Source organism: Gopherus evgoodei, unplaced genomic scaffold, assembly GCF_007399415.2.
Source record: "Gopherus evgoodei ecotype Sinaloan lineage unplaced genomic scaffold, rGopEvg1_v1.p scaffold_39_arrow_ctg1, whole genome shotgun sequence".
NCBI classification, from domain to species: Eukaryota; Metazoa; Chordata; order Testudines; family Testudinidae; genus Gopherus; species Gopherus evgoodei.
Genome location: NW_022060060.1, coordinates 927,278 through 948,364, shown reverse-complemented (window position 1 = coordinate 948,364; position 21,087 = coordinate 927,278). Strand labels below are relative to the sequence as shown.

Genomic DNA, 21,087 nt, shown 5'->3' with positions numbered 1-21,087 from the left:
CTTTGAAAGAGGAGAAAAATAGTTTGAGACAAACACTTTCAGCGAAGCTGCTGGCCTTTATAAATAGTTTTCAGCATCATGGGCCAGATTTTCAATGGTGTTTAGGTGCTGTCACAGAATCCCCGGGCGATGCTCTAGAGCTGCTCCCCACAAAGCCAGACAGGACTTTGGGGAGCCTCTTCTCCCTTGGAGCAGACTGTCTTCAGGGCAAGAAACTTACAGGGCATCACCTCTTGGGTCTCTCCTTGGAGCATTCAGCATCCTCTGCCCCTCTATGCGCTTCTCACAGTAAGCCCGCCCCAGTGGGTCCTGAGAAAGCTAGGGGGTCCTGCACCCCCACTTTGCAGTCAGACGTGACTCTTAGCCAGCCAGTAAAGCAGACATTTACTCGATGACAGAAACACTATCTAAAACAGAGTTTGTAGGTGCAGAGAATCGGATCCCTCAGCCGAGTCCATTCTGGGGCCCAGTGAAGCAGACCCCCACCTCTGCCCTCAGTCTTTGTCCCCAGCCAGCCCCAGACTGAAAACCTCCTCCAGCCCCTCCTTCTCTGCTGAGTTCCTCTCCTGGGCCAGGAGGTCACCTGACCTCTTTGTTCTCCCACACCTTTAGCATCCCCTTGCAGGGGGAAGGACCTGGCCATTAGTTGCCAAGAGACAGAGGGCCAGCCAGAAACTGAAGCACCCACACAGTATTCAGAGGAAACATTAAGAACAGCCCCACTTTTTCACAGGCACCTAAAATGCAGATATGCATCTAGTAGCAGTTATGAAAGAAAGTCTGGGCTACATACCTAGCTCCCACCCAGCGCTTACACTGCGTTTCTTTTCTCCAGCAAACAGTGTTAGATAGAATGTGAGTTGCAATGTCAGGCCGGGGAAATCAAGGAGGCAAAGTCAGGGCTAAGGCGAAGTCTCTCTCTTCGCGGGCTGGGCTGCAGTTCCAGGTGGGTCCAGTGCACCACTTGCTCCACAAAGGTAATTATGCTGAGCGGGTGGGAGCTGGAGCTCTGGTCTATATGGCTGCAGTGCTGGAGCATCTGACCACTGAGATTCTGGAACTGGCTGGCAACCAGGATCATCCCCCATCACCTGCAGCTCGCCATCCGTAACGACGAGGAACTCAATAAGCTCCTGGGGAAAGTGACGATCGTTCAAGGCGGTGTCCTGCCTAACATGCAGGCCGTGCTGCTGCCCAAGAAAACTGAGAGCCACAAGGCCAAGAGCAAGTAAAGCTGACTGAGGAGTAAACACTTCCCACCCAGTGCTGCTCCCTATGCCCCTAACTACACTTTGTGCTTGAAGCCCACAACTCTGAAATGTATCCTTCCTTCTATGAGGGCATATCCCAGAGGAAGCATCTTCTTTAAACTGGAAACCTCCCTCTCAAACCCTTTAAAATCTCTTCGCCATTGGGTGAAAACCCCGTGTACACCTCTGCCCCCAGTGAGTCTCTGTTTAAACACAAGGGTCTGATCCTAGATGCTCCAATGTTCATCCAGGAATATGTCATCCAGAACCTGGAGCCCACATTAGTTCCACAGTAACTGTACATAAATATAAAATCCCTACAGACTTCAATCTTCTGTTAGCTATTCCTTCACATGTGTATTGGGAAAAATAGGGAGAGAATCATTTCTCTCTGTAACTGCCTTTCTCTCGTATATTTGCTCCTTCTTTACTCCCAGGAAGATGTCCTCTCTGAAATCCAGTTGGTCTAGTCCAGGGGTCGGCAACTTTTCAGATGTGCTCTGCCGAATCTTCATTTATTCACTCTAATTTAAGGTTCTGCGTGCCAGTCATATATTTTAACATTTTTAGAAGGTCTCTTTCTACAAGTCTATAATATATAGCTAAACTATTGTCGTATGTAAAGTGAATAAGGTTTTTAAAATGTTTAAGAAGCTTCATTTAAAATTAAATTAAAATGCAGAGCCCCCTGGACTGGTGGCCAGAATCCGGCCAGTGTGAGTGCCACTGAAAATTAGCTTGTGTGCTGCCTTCGGCATCCGTGCCATAGATTGCCTACCCTTGGTCTAGTCCATGCCAGGAATCACAGAATCCTAGATATGTAGGGCTGGAGTGGATCTCCAGAAGTCACCTGCTCCATCGCCCCAAGCTGAGGCAGGGCCAGGTACACCCAGAGTTTGGGGAAGGAAGGAGAGAACCTCACGCTGCCCTGAGATGTCTCAAACCTTCCCAGCACTCAGAGTTATCACTCTTGGAATTGGGTCTGGCTGCGAAAGGACCGTAATGGATAGACCACATGAAGTATGGGGAGAGATTCTGTTTATTCCCAAGCTTGGAGAGATCGAATCATCATCTCTACAGACATATGCCCAGACTGAGCCCTGCACACACCCTGAGTCGCCTGGGTCATTCCAAATTCTGTTGGACAATCCTATGATTCAAAATCTGTAACTGTAGATCTGACTCGTGTGTCTCCTCTGTGTAAGGCCCAGAGCGTTTTCATTTCCCTTTCAACCCGTCTCCTCTCTTATATCCCCTGAGGGACACCTGCATGCAAATCCCTGCCCACATGTGTCCTGTATAAACACAGGCGCCTGGAGGCAGAAAGCTTAGATTCTCTGGCGTTTCGGAGAGAGGCTCTGTTCTCTTTTACAGTGCAATCATGAAGCCGATATTTGTATTCCTTCTCCTGCTGGCCGCTCCCTTGTGTGAGTATTGGGTGGGACCGAACTGCACAGCACCAGGTGATGAATGGGTTGTGGGATGAATTCACATGGCTCTGTCTTTTCCACAGGGGTCCTGTCACAAGTGCAGCTGGTGGAGTCAGGGCCCGGGACTGTAAAACCCTCAGAGACTCTCAGCCTCACCTGCTCCATCTCAGGCGCCTCCTCAGACACCCTGGGCAGTAACTGTTGCTGGTGGAGCTGGATCCGGCAGAGTCCCGGGAAAGGGCTGGAGTGGATAGGGCGTATAGCTCAAGGGGGAAGCACGAACTACGCCGCTTCCCTCCAGAGTCGCACCACCATCTCGGTGAACCCTTCCAAGAACCAGTTCTCCCTGGAGCTCCGCTCGCTGACAGCCGCAGACACCGGCACCTATTACTGCGCCAGACACACAGTGACACAGAGAAGAGCGGGACTGGCACAAAGAGGGGAAGCGGTTTCTGAGCAGCGCAGAGAGACCCGTTTAACTCACTTGTCTATGGCAACAGTGAGGTGGGGGTGAATCTAGCCCTGCACTAGCCTGCTGCTATCTAACTGTTCGCGTGTATCCTCAGGACCCGGATTAAGAGCTTGCCAGAGCACTCTGAGCTACTCCGGGTTCAAAGGGGACCGGACCAAAGCGTTCTAAGGAGCTATGAATGCAAATCTCCACGGTGCGCACCAGCAATTAGGCGACAACGTGCTACAGCGGGATCGATTCACACCCCTATCTAGCTGCCATGCATTTGTCCATGTAAACAAGCCGGATATGGGGTTTCCCCAACTAGAATCCACGCAAATAGAAAGGAAATACGCAGGGGAGGTTGGTCGAGTTGGAGGAGGTGAAATCCCGGGGAACCGTCTTGGATTTTGTGCCCAACGCCATACCATAGATTTTGGGCTTTAGAGACGCTTCCTCGCCCCACTGGTAGGAACACACCCGCCATCCAACTTGTGAAAAACCAATCGAACTGCCAAGGGACTTTTCAATATATAAGGACATAATTCCAGTCGGGTCCGTAAGTGCTGAAACTAGGGGTGCTGCCACGCCCCCTGATTTGAAGTGGTTTCGGTCAAATACAGGATTTACAGTTTGGTTCAATGGTTCTCTACGTCCCCGCTATACAAATTATTCCAGTGCCCCTGGTCTGGTCAGATTTCCAAAGGGGTTTAGGGGCCTAGTGGGACGCCCAAAAGCATCTAGACACCTAATTACTCATAGACTCATAGACTCTAGGACTGGAAGGGACCTCGAGAGGTCATCGAGTCCAGTCCCCTGCCCTCATGGCAGGACCAAATACTGTCTAGACCATCCCTGATAGACATTTATCTAACCTACTCTTAAATATCTCCAGCGATGGAGATTCCACAACTTCCCTAGGTAATCTATTCCAGTGTTTAACTACCCTGACAGTTAGGAACTTTTTCCTAATGTCCAACCTAAATCTCCCTTGCTGCAGTTTAAGCCCATTGCTTCTTGTTCTGTCATTGGAGGCTAAGGTGAACAAGTTTTCTCGCTCCTCCTGATGACACCCTTTTAGATACCTGAAAACTGCTATCATGTCCCCTCTCAGTCTTCTCTTTTCCAAACTAAACAAACCCAATTCCTTCAGCCTTCCTTCATAGGTCATGTTCTCAAGACCTTTAATCATTCTTGTTGCTCTTCTCTGGACCCTCTCCAATTTCTCCACATCTTTCTTGAAATGCGGTGCCCAGAACTGGACACAATACTCCAGTTGAGGCCTAACCAGCGCAGAGTAAAGCGGAAGAATGACTTCTCGTGTCTTGTTTACAACACACCTGTTAATGCATCCCAGAATCACGTTTGCTTTTTTTGCAACAGTATCACACTGTTGACTCATATTAAGCTTGTGGTCCACTATGACCCCTAGATCTCTTTCTGCCATACTCCTTCCTAGACAGTCTCTTCCCATTCTGTATGTGTGAAACTGATTGTTCCTTCCTAAGTGGAGCACTTTGCATTTATCTTTATTGAACTTCATCCTGTTTACCTCAGACCATTTCTCCAATTTGTCCAGATCATTTTGAATTTTGACCCTGTCCTCCAAAGCAGTTGCAATCCCTCCCAGTTTGGTATCGTCCGCAAACTTAATAAGCGTACTTTCTATGCCAACATCTAAATCGTTGATGAAGATATTGAACAGAACCGGTCCCAAAACAGACCCCTGCGGAACCCCACTTGTTATACCTTTCCAGCAGGATTGGGAGCCATTAACAACTACTCTCTGAGTACGGTTATCCAGCCAGTTATGCACCCACCTTATAGTAGCCCCATCTAAATTGTACTTTCCTAGCTTATCTATAAGAATATCATGTGAAACTGTATCAAATGCCTTACTAAAGTCTAGGTATATCACATCCACTGCTTCTCCCTTATCCACAAGGCTCGTTATCCTCTCAAAGAACGTTATCAGATTAGTTTGACATGATTTGTTCTTTACAAATCCATGCTGGCTATTCCCTATCACCTTACCACCTTCCAAGTGTTTGCAGATGATTTCTTTGATTACCTGCTCCATTATCTTCCCTGGCACAGAAGTTAAACTAACTGGTCTGTAGTTTCCTGGGTTGTTTTTATTTCCCTTTTAAAAACAACCCAGGAAACTACAGACCAGTTAGTTTAACTTCTGTGCCAGGGAAGATAATGGAGCAGGTAATTACCATTGACATTAATTAGTTTTTGAAGCCTAGATGCTATTGAAAATCTCTCTGAGTGCCTAAATACCTTTAAAAATCTGGCCCTAAGGGCTCGGGTATCCTACACTTAACAGTAAGGCAACGTTTCCTGGGAAAGTTTACACTGAAGGGGAAGCAAGAGTCAGCAGGAGGACCAGCATGGTGGTTTCTTGCGGAGGGAGGCAGGAAAAGCAAAGCCAGGTCTTTTTCCCCACCTAATTCCCTGGGAACCGCTCCTAATGATCAACGGGGTTTTAGCTCTGTTTCCTTCTGATCTAGCCCGGGGGGGCAGACGTGGGGCGTGGAGTCACATTTGGAAGAGGATACAATAATAGGGGACTGTTTACACCCTAGACGCAGAAGCGCCGAGGGACACACCAGCACTGGGTAACTCCACATTCTCCATGAACACCCTTAAAAACAATCAAGAATTTCCACTTCCACGCAGCACGAGCCATCCCACGGTATCACTTACAGGGGGAGAATAGTTCTAACCTACCGCACAACTTCCGCCAGCGAGCCTCAACCCCCCTTAACAGTCTCTTTAATCGCTTATATCCTCCCTGGGAAACCCGCATGCAAATCCCTACCCCGGGAGGTTCCTGCTGAATACCAACCCCTGATTCTAGGAGCCTCAGTCTCCCCCCAGCCAGTGAACTTCTCGTTCCTACCTTCAGATGTCAAACCTGGGCCGTTACCTCTGGAATCATGATCTAACTATAGACACCTGAGTAAAGCGGCGCTCGGCCTGTGGACCAAAACCAGCCGCAAGTTCACAAAGGTGAAAGATTGCTGCAGCTCGCCCCCAAAAGGGAAGTGTCCTTTCAAGAGCGCAGAGAACAGCGGCTGCGTTCCCACTGGTTTCTTTGGAGGGACGTAGACTTGTTCTCCGTTGCTTTGCCTCCTTTGCAGTCATTTCCAAGTTGCAAACGAAGGGGAAGGTTTTACTGGCTCTTGCAATCAGTCAGCCAGTGACTCCATTCCCTCTGGTTTCTTTGTGGGAAATGGGGACCATAGATAGGAGAAAACTATCCTTTTAGGGAAAAAAAAAACCTAAGGCTCATAACTTTATCAAAACACAAAGGCAAGAAAACTGGCCCTATTCCTGCCAGCTGACCTAAATAGCTCTGCCTCCTGTAACATAATAGGTCAACAAATGCGGTAAATATATGTATGGGAAAAAATTAGGAGGTTCTTCAAAAATATGAGCACTTTTGTACGCGTCTGATTTTCCTTCCCTGTGTTATGTTGGAGGGCGGGGGGGGGGGGGGGAGAAATGTAGGGAAAGAAAGAGGAAGTGCCTTGAGTTTAGGCGCTAGGGGGCAGTAATGTTATTCACCAAAAAAACAAAGAGATGGTCTATGCAAAGCAGGAACCCGATAGTACATATGTGACTTTGCACTCTATGATTTTATAAAAATATGCTAATAAGTATGAATATAATATAACTATAATATGCTTCATGGAAAGGGTCTCTTGTAAGATATCATTACAAAGCTTATACTCTACTGAGCATGTTCATCCTATTTGTATGAATGTATCATTCTTGTATCTGAAACTAGAAATATGAAATATAACTCTGAGGGCCTATTGTAATTATGAAAAGCGTGGGCCATTAATGTGGGTTTGGAATCTTGATGGCTCCCATTAACCAAGGCAATTGACTGTAGAGGGCTCTGTTTACTTGTAAGTCTCCCTCTATAACAGGGTTTCTCAAACAGGGGTCACTGCTTGTGTAGAGAAAGCCCTTGGCTGGCCCGGCAGGTTTGCTTACCTGCCCCTTCCACAGGTCCAGCAGATCGCAGCTTCCATTGGCCCAAAGCAGCAATCTGCGGACAGTGGGAGCCGCGATCCGGTGGACCTGCGGACAAGGCAGGTAAACAAAGCCGCAGGGCCAGCCAGCGGTTTTCCCTACACAAGCAGTGACCCCTGTTTGAGAAACCCTGCAAAAGAGGGACTTGAGTGACATACAGGTGTGGGCACATGTGTGAATTTCACCCACAGTGAGAGGTCTTGGAGATTGTAGAAATGTCTCCCCAGTGGAAGGGGCAGGATGCCAGAGGTTCATAAACCTTTTTCCTGGTCTCCCTATCCATGAGTGAATGTCACCCTCACAGCTGCTAGCCTTCAGCTCCTTTTCATGTCTGACACAGAGGTGTGGAAATTTTCATGCAAATTCACCTCTCTGACTTCCCTGACTCAAATGGACACACACACACACCGCCGTCTGTTATAAATTACTGGACCTGCGCTGCCAACTCATACTTCCTTTGTGCTATATAATCTGGGGAAAATATGAAACAATTGCTGCTCATTTTAATTCCTTTCTTTACCCCGACTGCTTGTGAGTATCCAGTGCGGGCGGGGAGGACTGTGAGGAGGGTTATTACTCGAGGGGTGCCGGAAGGGGATGCACTTCTTCCAGAGTGACCTATTTATATGGGAGAAGCTGCAGTGCCATTGAGAAGGGAAATCAGGAAAGTAAAAGAAATACTTCTCTGGTGGTCTGTATTTACTGAGGAACAACAACTGCTGAGGGACAATCTCCACTCATTGTTATATCTGCTTGCTACAACCAACTCTCTGTGTAACTTTTCATGAGTGATGAACCCGAATATTTGGATGCTAATCCCTAAACTGTATCCTTAAATTTATTACTCTAAGTGTGAGTTGTTGCTGATTATGGACTATATGTATTGTATGACTTTCAAACCAAACTTTGTACTTTTGGATAATTTAAACCTTATTACACCCAGATGTACAGACACAGTTTCCTTAACCTGTATATTGTATAGTTTTGACATTAGCTTTAATACAGTTTTTAATCCGTGTCCCCTTTCTAGGTGTCCTCTCTGAAGTAAAGCTGGTTCAGTCTGGTCCTGGAACCGTGAAGCCCTCAGAATCTCTCCAGCTGACATGTGCCGCCTCTGGTTTCTCCATTGCCAGTAGCGGTTACGCTTGCCACTGGGTCCGACAGGCCCCTGGCAAAGGGCTGGAATGGCTGGGTTACATCAATGTGTATTACTCCACCTCCGGCTCCATCCCCTCCCTCCAGAGCCGAATCTCCATCACCACCGACGATTCCAAGAACGAACTGTTCCTGCAGCTCCGCTCGCTGACAGCTGCAGACAGCGGCCCCTATTACTGCGCCAGGCAGTGACACAGTGACACTAAGCCCAGCAGGGACCTGTACAAAAAGAGAAAGCAGATTCTCAGTGGTGTGGCTGATAGTTACATGCGCAGCCACCCCAAAAAACACCTCATGTATTGACTATGTAAGTGGCTTTGAAAGGGAGACAATGTAGGCAGTCGTGCCCACCTCTCTTCAGAACGGCTTTCCAAAGATCACTTCCCTTGTCCGTGTCCCTCTGCTCTTTTCATCCCTCTGCTGGATCCCTGTTCTCGCTGGCATCAAACTCACTTGTCTTCGGGAAAAGTTTCATTGTAAAGCTTTGCCCTATCAGTGGCGATAGAGGAGTAGCGATAAACGTCACCCAAGCATGTGCCCACAGAGAAATTCACCCAGAGAAAGTCTGAGAAATAAAATGAGTGTCTGGGGTTAAAGGATTTGTGGATCCCGGACTGACACTTTACTTTTCAGGGGGTGGGTAGGACAGGAACCTCCACGCTATAGAAACACAGTGAAACGCGGAGCAGGCAAGAGGATTGAAAAGCAGCTGTATCTGTCTTTCACACTCTGCCTGGTGAAGAATATTTGCCTTCCACCACTATTCAAAGCTTGTTACCTGCTTATACCCTGCACTTCTCACAGCTGCCATGTGGCGGCAGTGTTGGATCGATAATAAACCGCCGTCCTGCAGGGACATTCCTGAAATGGGAATAAATTCACGTTACCCCGAGAGGGTGTCTCTGGAGCTGGGGAATGAGCTTTTCTGAAAGGGCCGCGATCCTCTTTACCGCCTGGTTTCCGCTGGGCTTTGATATGCTGGAGCTAGAGAACCCCAGCACTGACTTTTGTGCGTACCCAGCGCTTGTATCCCCTGGCTCCAGAAAAAGTCTGTCCCCACTCAAAAGATACTAGTGTTCTTACGAGGTAGGAGTGGGATTTTTCAAGGGCACCTAAGAGAGATGGGTGCCCACATGGCATCCAAATCCAGTGGGAACAGGATATGGAATTTTCTTGGGGTTGTTTGAAAATCCCAGTCTAGAAGCTTCTCTCTTCACAGACACCATGAGAACAATCTCTGTCAGTGTGAGAAAGCAATTACAATGAGAAGAAACGCTGCTGATGGTGATTGTTTTAAATACTCTTCATCCCTGTGGATGTTACTAGAAATTATTTAAACAGTATGAGGAGGTGCTGCTGCTGCTGTGTATGTGTGTGTGATATTGGTCTGGCTGTGTATATCTCTTGTGGAGAGTGCTTTGTGCAGGTGCTGTATGTGTACCTCTGGTTGCTGTTGTTGGGATGCAGCTGTGTGTGTTAATACGAAGGGAGGCAGGGAGGACACCTGTGTAACAAAGTAGTCACCATCCTGCAGGAGAAAGGAGAGGAAGTCACCCCCAATGGGCAGGGCAGCTAACTGGGAGTCAGAAGATCTGTGTTCTAGTCTAGGCTTGGCACTAGAGATCAGGAGCCCTGGATTCCAGTCCTGACACTCATATTGCTGTGCTGCTTGGCTATGTTGTGTACATAGGGACGCTCGGGAAAATCCCCACTTAAGGGAATTCAGGTCACGTTTCTTCTGAATGAGAGCATCCACACGCAGAGCTTTAATGCATGTTCTCGTCACATCTTTAGTTAAATAACCTTAACTTTTCTGAACACCGTCATGTAGAAAGACCCTAGGGTCTTCTGTAAATCTCACCTTAGCTTCTAAGGGACTTGGATGTTTTGGAAAATACCACCCTAAACTAACTATAAAAATGGGACTAAGATGCATGCAGCACAAGATATGGCAGGGATTGTCAAAGCCTATGGGAATTAGGTGCCCAACTGCCCTTGACAGACCATTCCCTTATGCTCCATTCACACCCTCTCCAATTATTCTTTTTATCTCCTTATTCTCCTCCCAACGGAAGAATCTCATTCATTTCAAAGGGCCCAGTGTCCAGTCTTCGAAATACTGAGCCTGATTCTCCTCTCTCATACACAGGCGTAAGTCGGGACCAACTTCATTAAAGTCCAGGCAGTTCCACTGCTGTAAAACTGGTGTATGCAAGAGAAGAATCAGCCCCTTTATATTTTGCTCGTCATTTTTCTTTGTGCATTTTCCTCCTTTGTTTTCATGTTTGTTGTTAAAGTTTCAGCCTGAAATTTTCTAAGCCACCTAAAGGATTTGGACACCCACTTGTTTTCCAGAAGGGACTGAGCATTCAAAGCCTCTAGGCAGCTTCGTGAATCTCAACTTCTTTGTTTATCCTTGTCAGGGGAAGGATGTTCTGGTGCTGGTGACACTAGCTTGAGATATTGAAGAACAGGATTACATTTCATGTGACGAGGCCCAGATCTTCCTTGGATTCTGTACCATGGGGAAGATTTTCAGTAGAAAACTTAGAGCCAGATTTTCAAAGGCTTTTAGGTATCCAGAGGGATTTTTCTAAAGGCACCTAACTCCCATTGATTTCAAAAGATCTTAGGCTGCTCCATGCTTTTTCAAATACCACTAGGCACATATCTCCTTTTTTAATTGCCTAAATACATTTGAAAATCTGGCCCTTGATCTCTTTGGGACAGATGTTTACAAGGTATTTAGGCATCTAAAGATGGAGGTAGGAGCTTAGGTACTTTTGAAACTCCTGCTAGTTTCCTATCTTCATGCTCAGGTAACTAAATAGCCTTAAAATCTGGTCCTTTGTGCCTAGTTTTCCCTATCTGTATAAGGATAACATTATTTCGCTACCTCACAGAGATGATGTAAGATGAAATACATTGAAGTCTCTGATGAGCTCAGATACTACATTCATTGGGGCATATAAGTTCTATAGGTAAAATGCCCTATTCTCGTTCACCCCAATAAACCAGAATCCATGCCCAATTTTTACTTCTTTCTGTGTGGGACACTGGGTGAAATTAACTTTGGTGCAGAGAGCTAGTAAAAGTCCTGTGCATCACTTAAGCTCTCAAAATAGGGGTAAAGGAATAAATACTCTGCTGAATTAAGTAGACACTACTCCAGTGAATTTGTCCCTATGTGCATTGTGTTGTCCCTTTGCACTGGAGTCAGTTTCACCCATTGAGAGGTACACCCACAAGGAGGTGAGATTCTGGATTTACCCACCTGTTCCCCCGGTCCAGCCCCATTTGATGAGTTATACTCTGTTTGTGAAACCTCCATGCAAATTGCTTTTCTTTTTTAAAGAGAAACTCCAGAATCTCAGAACTTGAGTCTGTCCCAAGGAAATGAGCTGGTGATTTGTGGCAGAGAAGTCTCTCCAGTGAAGAAAAATATGAAACTATTATTGTTATGCATTTCCATCTCAGTCTTCCACACGTGTGAGTATTTGGGGGTTGACTATGGGAAATAATGACTTGGGCTGGGTTTCAGGGAATGAGGTGTCCAGTTCCCGTTCAGTCTCAGTGGGACCTTGGCTGTACATCTTTGAGAAAACCAGCCTTGATTGCTAGTTCATTACCTCTTTCATTAATGTATTTTCCCTTTCTTGCCAGGCCCCATCTTGGGGTTTAAGATGACCCAGTCCAGTTTAGGAGAGGTGACAGTCTCAGGGTCCCTCACTCTGACCTGTGCAGTCTCAGATTCTGCCCTCTCTACTGGTGGAGACTGGTGGCATTGGATCAGGCAGCCCCCAGGAAAAGGTCTGGTGTGGCTGGCATTGATAGACAGATATGGGAACACCCACTATCTCCCTGATATTCAAGATCAAACCACCATCACTGTGAACCCTTCCAAGGACGAGTTCTACCTGCGAGTGGACAGCCTGAGGCCACAAGACACAGCAACATATTACTGTGCTAGAAGCACCTACCGGATGTATAAACCACCATGATACATGGCAGCACAAAAAGGGGCCTCAGCCTTAGCCTCCAGACGAGATTTTATTTCAGAGTTACATACCTTTCAGAACCCAGCACTAAGTCACGTAGGGACTTTTGAGAATGTTTCCCTAAATCTTATGTGAAGTGAAGGGGATTTAAAATCCTAAATCCTAAAATCACTTTTGAAAAATGGGATGTAGGTTCCTAGGTCACTGAGTGCTCCTGAAAATCTCACCCCATGTCATTGCTGAAAATGGGATTTAGGCTTCTAATGTATTAGATGCTTTTGAGAACTTCAAATGACATTTATTTATGGGCAATCTCTTAACAGACACTCATTTCAGTCAACAGATTCCCTATTTACTTCAACGTCCATTGGTTTCAGCGGGCTAGATTCCTGCTTTAAATCCAGGTGCTGCAGAATGTGCTGCTTGGTCCAACAACTGAAAAGAAAAGAAAAGAAATTTCTGTGTATTTAAATATATAAATAATTCTCTCCTGGTGTAAATGGACATAACTCCAGTAATTTCTACTCCAGTTAATTTCTCTAGGTGGATGACAGACTGTTCATGTATATGTATAAGTTAACTGAAATTAATGCAAGAACAGAATCAGTCATAGCTGAAAGGGAAGGAAACAGAGGTGTTTCTAGTTTTGATCCAAGACAGTAAAAAATTGGCTATTTATACGACTTTCACTTGTATATTGAAAAAAAAATCCATTCTCTCTCTCTCTCTGCTTCTCTCTCACGTGCTCTCACACTGTCAAGGTTCCCTCCACCCCCAACCTTGCTTCAAGCAAAAGTAATCCTGAATTACAGGAGAATTTTACTGATTTCTGTGGCTCCCTGCAGTGCACATTGCTTGAGGCATTTGTACCTTCATATCATCCCCTTACCTTGAAGCACGGAGATATCTAAATGATCACAACCGTGTTTGAATTTCCAAGCAGATTTAGGGGAGTTAGGTGCCAGGTTTTCTGGGAGAACCCCCTGCCTGAAGTAATTGGAATGTTCAGTTCCTTGGAAAATCTTACTCTAGTGACAGTCACAAATAAAGTCAGTGCTTCAGTCAGGAGATGGGGAGCTTCATAACTGCCCTTTTCCTATTCTAATCACTTGACCCCACTCTCCCCTGAGAATTGGGGATAGAACCCTGGAGTGCTAACTTCCAGCCCTTTCTGCTTTATCCACTGTACACCAGTGTGCTTTCAAACCTGGGACAGAGCCCAGGCTCACAAAGTCCTCCTTCTGTAAGTCACTGGACCCAATTCCCTTCCCAGCTCTGGGATAGAACCCAGGAGTCCTGACTCCCAGAGTCACAGACACGCTGCACCCTAGTCTCTTCACAGAGCTGGGAATAGAAACCTGGATTCTTGGCTCCAATCTCTCCTGCTCTAACCCACTAAACTAGACTCTCTTCCCAAAAGTGAAAATAGAACCCAGGAGTCCACACTCTCCAGTACCCCCCCCCTTCTCTAATCACTGACTGCTCTGACTTGCTTTTAAATTCATTTCCTGAGCTACACAGATGCTTCCCCTGAAGAACAGAAGTGGGAGGAGAGAGATAGCAACAAAATAACACTTGATTGCTTTTATATCTTTCACTGAAGCACGTACACTTCTTGCAAATCAGGCATCTGCGTTTCTTGTTTAAATAGAAACTCTCAGAGGATTTTGTCCATCCGAATCTTGAATGGACAGTTTCATTACATAGACTCATAGGTCAGAAGGGACCAATCTGATCATCTAGTCTGACTTCCTGCACAAGGCAGGCCACAGAACCCCACCCATCCAATTTTATAACAACCCCTATCCCAGGATCGAGTTATTGAAATCTTCAAAAATGGTTTGAAGACCTCAAGCTGCAGAGAAACCACCAGCAAGCGACCCGTGCCCCACGCTGCAGGGGAAGGCAAAAAACCTCCAGGGCCCCTGCCAATCCGCCCTGGAGGAAAATTCCTTCCCGACCCCAAATATGGCGATCAGCTAAACCCTGAGCATGTGGGCAAGACTCACCAGCCAGCACCCAAGAAGGAATTCTCTGCAGTAACTCAGTTCCCATGCCATCCAACATCTCCCCGCAGATCATTGAGCAGACCTATCTGGTGGTAATCCAAGATCAATTCCCCAAATTAACAATCCTATCATAACATCCCCTCCATATACTTATCAAGCTTTGTCTTAAAGCCAGGAAAGTCTTTTGCCCCCACTACTTCCCTCGGAAGGCTGTTCCAGAATTTCACTCCCCTAATGGTTAGAAACCTTCGTCTAATTTCAAGTCTAAACTTCCTAATATCCAGTTTATACCCATTCGTCCTCGTGCCTACATTAGTACTAAACTTAAATAATTCCTCTCCCTCCCTAACGTTAACCCCCCTGATATATTTATATAGAGCAAGCATATCCCCCCGCAGCCTTCTTTTGGCCAGGCTAAACAAGCCAAGCTCTTTGAGTCTCCTTTCATAAGGCAGTTTTTCCATTCCTCGGATCATCCTTGTAGCCCGTCTCTGAACCTGTTCCAGTTTGAATTCATCCTTCTTGAACATGGGACACCAGAACTGCACACAGTATTCCAGATGGGGTCTCACCAACGCCTTGTATAACGGTACTAACACCTCCTTATCCTTGCAGGAAATACCCCGCCTGATGCATCCCAAAATCGCATTTGCTTTTTTAACAGCCGTATCACATTGGCGACTCATAGTCATCCTGCTATCAACCAGCACCCCAAGGTCCTTCTCCTCCTCCGTCGCTTCCAACTGATGCGCCCCCAACGTATATCCAAAATTCTTATTATTAATTCCTAAATGCATAACCTTGCACTTTTCACTATTGTATTTCATCCTATTTCTATTTCTTCTTGACTCTTCCCATAAAAGAACTATTAAAGCTTTGAATATTTCCCTTGACCTTGTCATCCTGTGGCCCTGTGAGTTTTGATGGGAGGCAGTGGGACGTAGGTATTTGTCTAACATCATTTTTGTGTGTGTGATGGATTCCTTCTTCCTTATGTATGGTTGCTTGTGCTTTCAATCCTCTCATCCCTGTTCTTCCCAGGTGTCCTTTCTCAGAAGCAATTGACACCGTCCTGGTTACAATCAGGATAGCAGGTTTAGAAACCCTCAGGATCACTCCGGCTGACTTGTGAAGTGGCTGATTCTTATGACTAGGGATGTATCTGTTGGACTCGACAGAGCCAACTGGAATGGATTGAATACATTAGTGGAGGTGGTGGTCCACATCCTTCCCGATCATTCCAGGACCGATTACTCATATCTAGGGACACTTCCAGAAATAGGTATTATCTCGTGTTGAATTCACTGACCACTGAAGACACCTCCTCTTATCACTGTGCTGTAAATACCACCCCACTGAGATTCATCCCATTTAAAAAAACATGTCACCAGGATGTTAAGGAATGGCAGTGTATTTCTCCACATTACACAGAGAGGGGACATGCTGTATTTTAAGCTTCTCTAACTAATTAAAACTGACTAGATAGATTTCAGGCTATTAATGAGATCTCTCTGTACATGTTTTTGATAGGAAAGAATGGATGGGTGGGTGGGTGGATGGATGGAGGATAGATGGTCAGTCACACCATTCTATTTTATTTTCAACTTTGGGTAGATGGATGGATGGTCATTTCATTATCTGAATTTAATATGCTGTGTGTGTGTGTGTGTGTGTGTGTGTGTGTGTGTGTGTGTGTGTGTGTGTGTGTGTGTGTGTGTGTGTTCTGACAAATAATTTCTATGATTGTACTTCAAGAAGAAATAGTTTCATGCTTTTTGACTGAAATATCCAAGAATTATATGATGGGCAGAACAGGAAAAAGAGGATCAGGTCTACATGCGGCCTAATTTGGTGTCACACCACAGGCTCAGCATTTCAAGCTTGTTCAAGCCGCAAACAGACAAAGATGGGCCTCCAGGTACATAGCACCGGCTCAATAAATATCTGTTCCCTACAACTCTGCCTGCTGCATCACTTACTGCTAACAAAACACACAAGAATGAAGGGTGGGATTTTCAAAAGCAACTAGGGGCCAGAGTTCAAAGTATTGAGGTACTTAGATGATTTTGAAAATTCTCACTGTGTGCCTAAATACCTTTACAAGTCTGGTCCCAAATATTTACAGGTGCAGATAGATACCTAGTAGCATTTACAACAGTAGGACTCAGGTACCTAACTCACTTAAGAACTTCTGTAAATCCCACTGGAGATCTGTGACAGAGCAGGGCAGATTTGACCTGGGAATGTTAAAAAATTTATTTCAATTAATCACTATTCTAACTGCACTGCTGTTGCAGGGAGGTTACATTGGGGATGAGAATTAATCTACCTGAGCTGTAACCTGAGTCAGGAGGGGAGTTGGGAAAAATCACACCTTCTGCCTGGGAGACTGAACAATGGAGAGGAGCAGTAGAGGGGAGGGGGAAGAGAGCTGCTGGAGGGATTTTTAGTTTTCAGTTTTTAGCTGGGTGGTGCAACGTAGGGAACCCCAAGCTGGGGTCTAAGCTCCCTGAACCCCCAGAAGGACTTGATTTCTGGGTCCTGGTTGTGCCTACAAGCTCTTCTGTAACCTGCATTCCTGTTCTCCAATAAACCTTCCATCTTACTGGCTGGCTGAGAGTCACCATAAATCCCAGGAAGAGGGGTGCAGGGCCCTGACTCCTCGACACTCCGTGACAACATCTATCAACATCTTTAGGCTCCTAAGTACCTTGTAGATATGTCTCAGTGATTTATGAGTTTAAATCTCATTGAAAGTCAAAGGAATTACTCCTAAATTACTCAGGTTCTTTATCAGGGGGTAGCTGTGTTAGCCTATATCCACAAAAACAACAAGGAGTCCAATGACACCTTAAAGACTAACAGATTTATTCGGGCATAAGCTTCGTGGGTAAAAAACCTCACTTCTTCAAATGCAACTGAAGAAGTGGTTTTTTTTAACCTACAAAAGCTTGTGCCCAAACAAATCTGTTAGTCTTTAAGGTGCCACCAGATTCCGTGTTATTTTTCAGGTTCTTTAGAAAATCCAACATGGAGAATTTTGTAGAAGTGCTGGTCATCCAATAAATCTCACTGAAACCAAGGGAAGCTGAAGGTGCCCAGTGCATTTGGGGCTGCATTTGTAAAGGTATCTAGGTGCCTAGTGGGATTTTCAAAACACAAACAGGTGCCTTTTCCCCATTGAAATCAAAGAGTGTTGGGTACCTAGGCGATTTTGAAGGCACCTCACAGGCACCATAGAAATCTAACTCTTCCTCTTTTTCAAAACTGACTTTGCAGAACATAATTGCCTCCATGTTTCTAAGGAAAAATGAAGGAAGGAAATAATTCTAGTGATAGGTTTAAATAGACCCACTTCTTTCTATTTGTAAAAGAATAAATATTGTCACTCAGTGGGACTGGAAAGGAAAGAAAAAAGAAAAACATAGGAAAAAGGAAAAGAAAAGACTGGACAGGAATGAATCAGCTGATTCAGACAATGTGATCTATAACAACAATAACACCTTTCATAGGGAACTTTTCATGATTTGTTATGGTAAAATGTAGATCTCTCAAAGTGCTTTACAAAAAGATAATTGTATAGATGGGGAAACTGAGGGACAGAGCAGTGAACAGTCAGCATTTATAATGGTGTGAAATATATTAAAAAGGTGGTTTTAATTCATAAAGGGGGTCACACTCAGAAGCTTGCTATGTGAAAGAGGTCACCAGTACAAAAGTTTCAGAACCCCTGCTCTAGGGGAAGAAACAGACGAGGCATTGCCAACAGCAGAATCTAAGAAGCCAACCGAGTTTCTCCCCCTACATCCCAGTCCCTTCCACCAAGGGATGTTAAACACTTCGCTTCCTCGTGCTGCACACTGAAATGTGCAGCCAGGGACTCACTGAGACAGTGGTAACGGTGACATGAATGGGGAGATACTCTGGGCCTGGTTTCCAAAAGATGCTCAGCGCCTGCATCTCTGAGTGACATCAGTCACAGCTGTGGGCGATTATCCACTTCTGGGAACCCGGCTCGCTCTGACTCTCATTGGACATCGAACAATTCACACTCCCAAACTCAGAAACTGGTGTAGGAAACGTTGCCCCATAGGACCCAAAGTCATAGGTGCTAAGCGGGCACTTCTCTGCCTGAAGTCAGTGAGAGCTGCCGGGACCCAGCACCTCCAAAATTCATCCCTCTCACTGCAATGCGTTATGAGAGGAAGGGTAGGTTTAGGGGAAATGCACTGGACTGGGTTAAGGAGATTTGGGTTCAGTTCTGGTCTCTGCCAGACACTGCCTGAGAAAACATACATAAGAACCACCGTACTGGGCCAGACCAAAGATTCATCAAGCCCAGTATCCTGTCTATCGACAGTGGCCAATGCCAGGTGCCCCAGAGGGAGTGAACCTAACAGGTAATGATCAAGTGAGCTCTCACCTGCCATCCATCTCCACCCTCTGATGAACAGAGGCTAGCAGCAGTATTGGAGGGGAGGGATGGCTCAGTGGTTTAGGTGTTGGCCTGCTGACCCTAGGGTTGTAGGTTCAGTTCTTGGGGGGCCATTTGGGGATTGGTCCTACCTTGAGCAAGGGGTTGGACTGGATGATCTCTTGAGGTCCCTTCCAACCCTAATAATCTATGATTCCTAGCTAATGGACTTAATCTCCATGAATTTATCCAGTTACCTTTTAAACCCTGTTATAGTCCTAACCTTCACAACCTCCTTAGTTAAGTGACCTTTCTATGGGCCACTCAATCTGAATAGTCCCTCCGAGATGTGCTGGCTAACTACTTTGTGGGTGTTACCCCAGGAGCAAAAATTTGAAATTCAGATATAGAATCAATACTTATAACTTCAAATTCAAAAATTATACATGTATACAGATAGCATAATCATAGCCAGCAAATCATAACCTTTTCATAGATGTCTTATATGCCACATTTTCTACAAGATAAGTTGCAAATATGTAATAGTGGTTGCAACAATGATCTCTACAGTCATAGTTAATCAGAAAACATTGCAGCCAGGCATAGACTTCAGCAGGCTTTGGATCATACCCTGTGACATGAAGTGGGTGTGTGGCTCTCCCACGGACCAGACAGCAATCCCTGGCCCAGCAGATTCCCCTGAGTCCCAGTCCCAGAGCCTCTCCTCTGGACTCCACAACCCACCTTCTCACAGCCACCTCCTCTCATTCCATGTGCGCTGAGCTGAGCACAGGGCCTCTCTGGGATGTAAAGGGGACACGTGTCCCCAAGGGGACAGCACCATGTACTGAGCATCACCCCCATCATCTCTAATACCCACCCTAGGGAAGCCGCATGCAAATCCCTGTCCAGGAGGTTCCTGGTTAAATTTTTGGTTCTAGGAGCCTCAGTCTCTCCCCAGACACTGAACTGCCCAGTCCTACCCCCTGGAGAGTTTGCCTCATTGCATGGAAATAAGAATGAAATCTCTGTTGCTTTTCCTTTCCCTGTTCTCCACCCCCAGCTGTGAGTGTTTCTGGGACACATGGGGGAATCAGGGACACACAGAGAGACATTCAGTGGCTAACTCGTTCCTCACTTTTTTCCCTTTCCCCAGGTGTCCTCTCCCAGGTGCGGCTGGTCCAGTCTGGCCCCGGAGTGGCGAGGGCTGGAGAGACCCTTGCACTGACCTGCACTGTCTCCGGGGTCTCTGTCACTGACGGCACTTACTACTGGCAATGGATCCGACAGGCTGTTGGGAAAGGGCTGGAATGGATGGGACTCCTACATCCAAATAGCGGGGGTACAAGTTACGCCCCGTCCCTCAAGGGCCGAGCCACCTTCTCAGCAGATTCCTCCAAGAACCAGGTCTCCCTGCAGCTTCTCTCACTGACAGCTGCAGACCCTGCCACCTGTTACTGCGCCCGATACACCAGGACACAGAGCAAGGCAGGGCTGGCACACAAAGGGGAAGCAGGGTGTTTAATAGCTCAGGTCTTGCATTATCTGCAGGCTTGGACAGAGCAGATTTATATTGATAAAGGTTGGTAAACCTGAATTTCATCAAACACAGAATCCCACCCCCCCCCTCGAAAACATACTTCCATCACCAGCATTGAAATTTACAAATTCTCAAAGTAAAATCATGCTGAAAACACACAATTCTGTGCAACTATATAACAATTAAAAATGGTTTCAAATAGACATCGATATTGGCTGTCAAAACTATTTTTAAAAAACCAAATCTGCAAAGCCTAATTATCTCCAAACTCTGCTTATCTACAGGCAAGTAATTTTCACAGGATCCAGGATATTACTTCCAACCCTAAATGTAAAGTAATGCACATTGGGAAAAATAACCCCAACTATATATACAACATGATGGGAGCTAATTTAGCTACAACTAATCAGGAAAAAGATCTTGGAGTCATCGTGGATACTTCTCTGAAGACGTCCACGCAGTGTGCAGAGGCAGTCAAAAAAGCAAACAGGATGTTAGGAATCATTAAAAATGGGAAAGAGAATAAAACAGAGAATATCTTATTGCCCTTATATAAATCCATGGTACGCCCACATCTTAAATACTGTGTAGAGACATGGTCTCCTCATCTCAAAAAAGATATACTGGCACTAGAAGAGACTCAGAGAAGGGGAACTAAAATGATTAGGAGGTTGGAATGGATCCCATATGAGGAGAGATTATAGAAGCTAGGACTTGTGAGCTTGGAAAAGAGGAGACTAAGGAGGGAATATGAACAAGGTATATAAAATCATGAGTGACGTAGAGAAAG

At 45.8% G+C, this 21,087-nt stretch overlaps 1 protein-coding gene and 1 pseudogene across 1 annotated transcript; both read left to right on the top strand.

Annotated features, from left to right (window-relative positions):
* Positions 1–865: 865 nt before the first annotated feature.
* Positions 866–1,232, top strand: LOC115642360 (annotated as a pseudogene).
* Positions 1,233–2,602: 1,370 nt separating this feature from the next.
* On the top strand, positions 2,603–8,528 carry LOC115642218 (immunoglobulin alpha-2 heavy chain-like). Its single transcript, XM_030545698.1, has 4 exons — positions 2,603–2,677; positions 2,764–3,179; positions 7,158–7,244; positions 8,346–8,528. Exons 1-4 carry the CDS (start codon positions 2,632–2,634, stop codon positions 8,526–8,528), a joined length of 732 nt encoding a protein of 243 aa, XP_030401558.1. The 5' UTR covers positions 2,603–2,631.
* The last annotated feature ends 12,559 nt before the right edge of the window (positions 8,529–21,087 follow it).

What these genes read in the sequence shown, in the direction of transcription:
- LOC115642218 (XM_030545698.1), top strand. Translation starts at nt 2,632, where the DNA reads ATGAAGCCGATATTTGTATTCCTTCTCCTGCTGGCCGCTCCCTTGT. An exon ending in CTCACTTGTCTATGGCAACA is followed by an intron (nt 3,180 to 7,157) that starts GTGAGGTGGGGG and finishes CCCCTTCCACAG; the next exon opens with GTCCAGCAGATCGCAGCTTC. An exon ending in TGGACCTGCGGACAAGGCAG is followed by an intron (nt 7,245 to 8,345) that starts GTAAACAAAGCC and finishes TGGGTCCGACAG; the next exon opens with GCCCCTGGCAAAGGGCTGGA.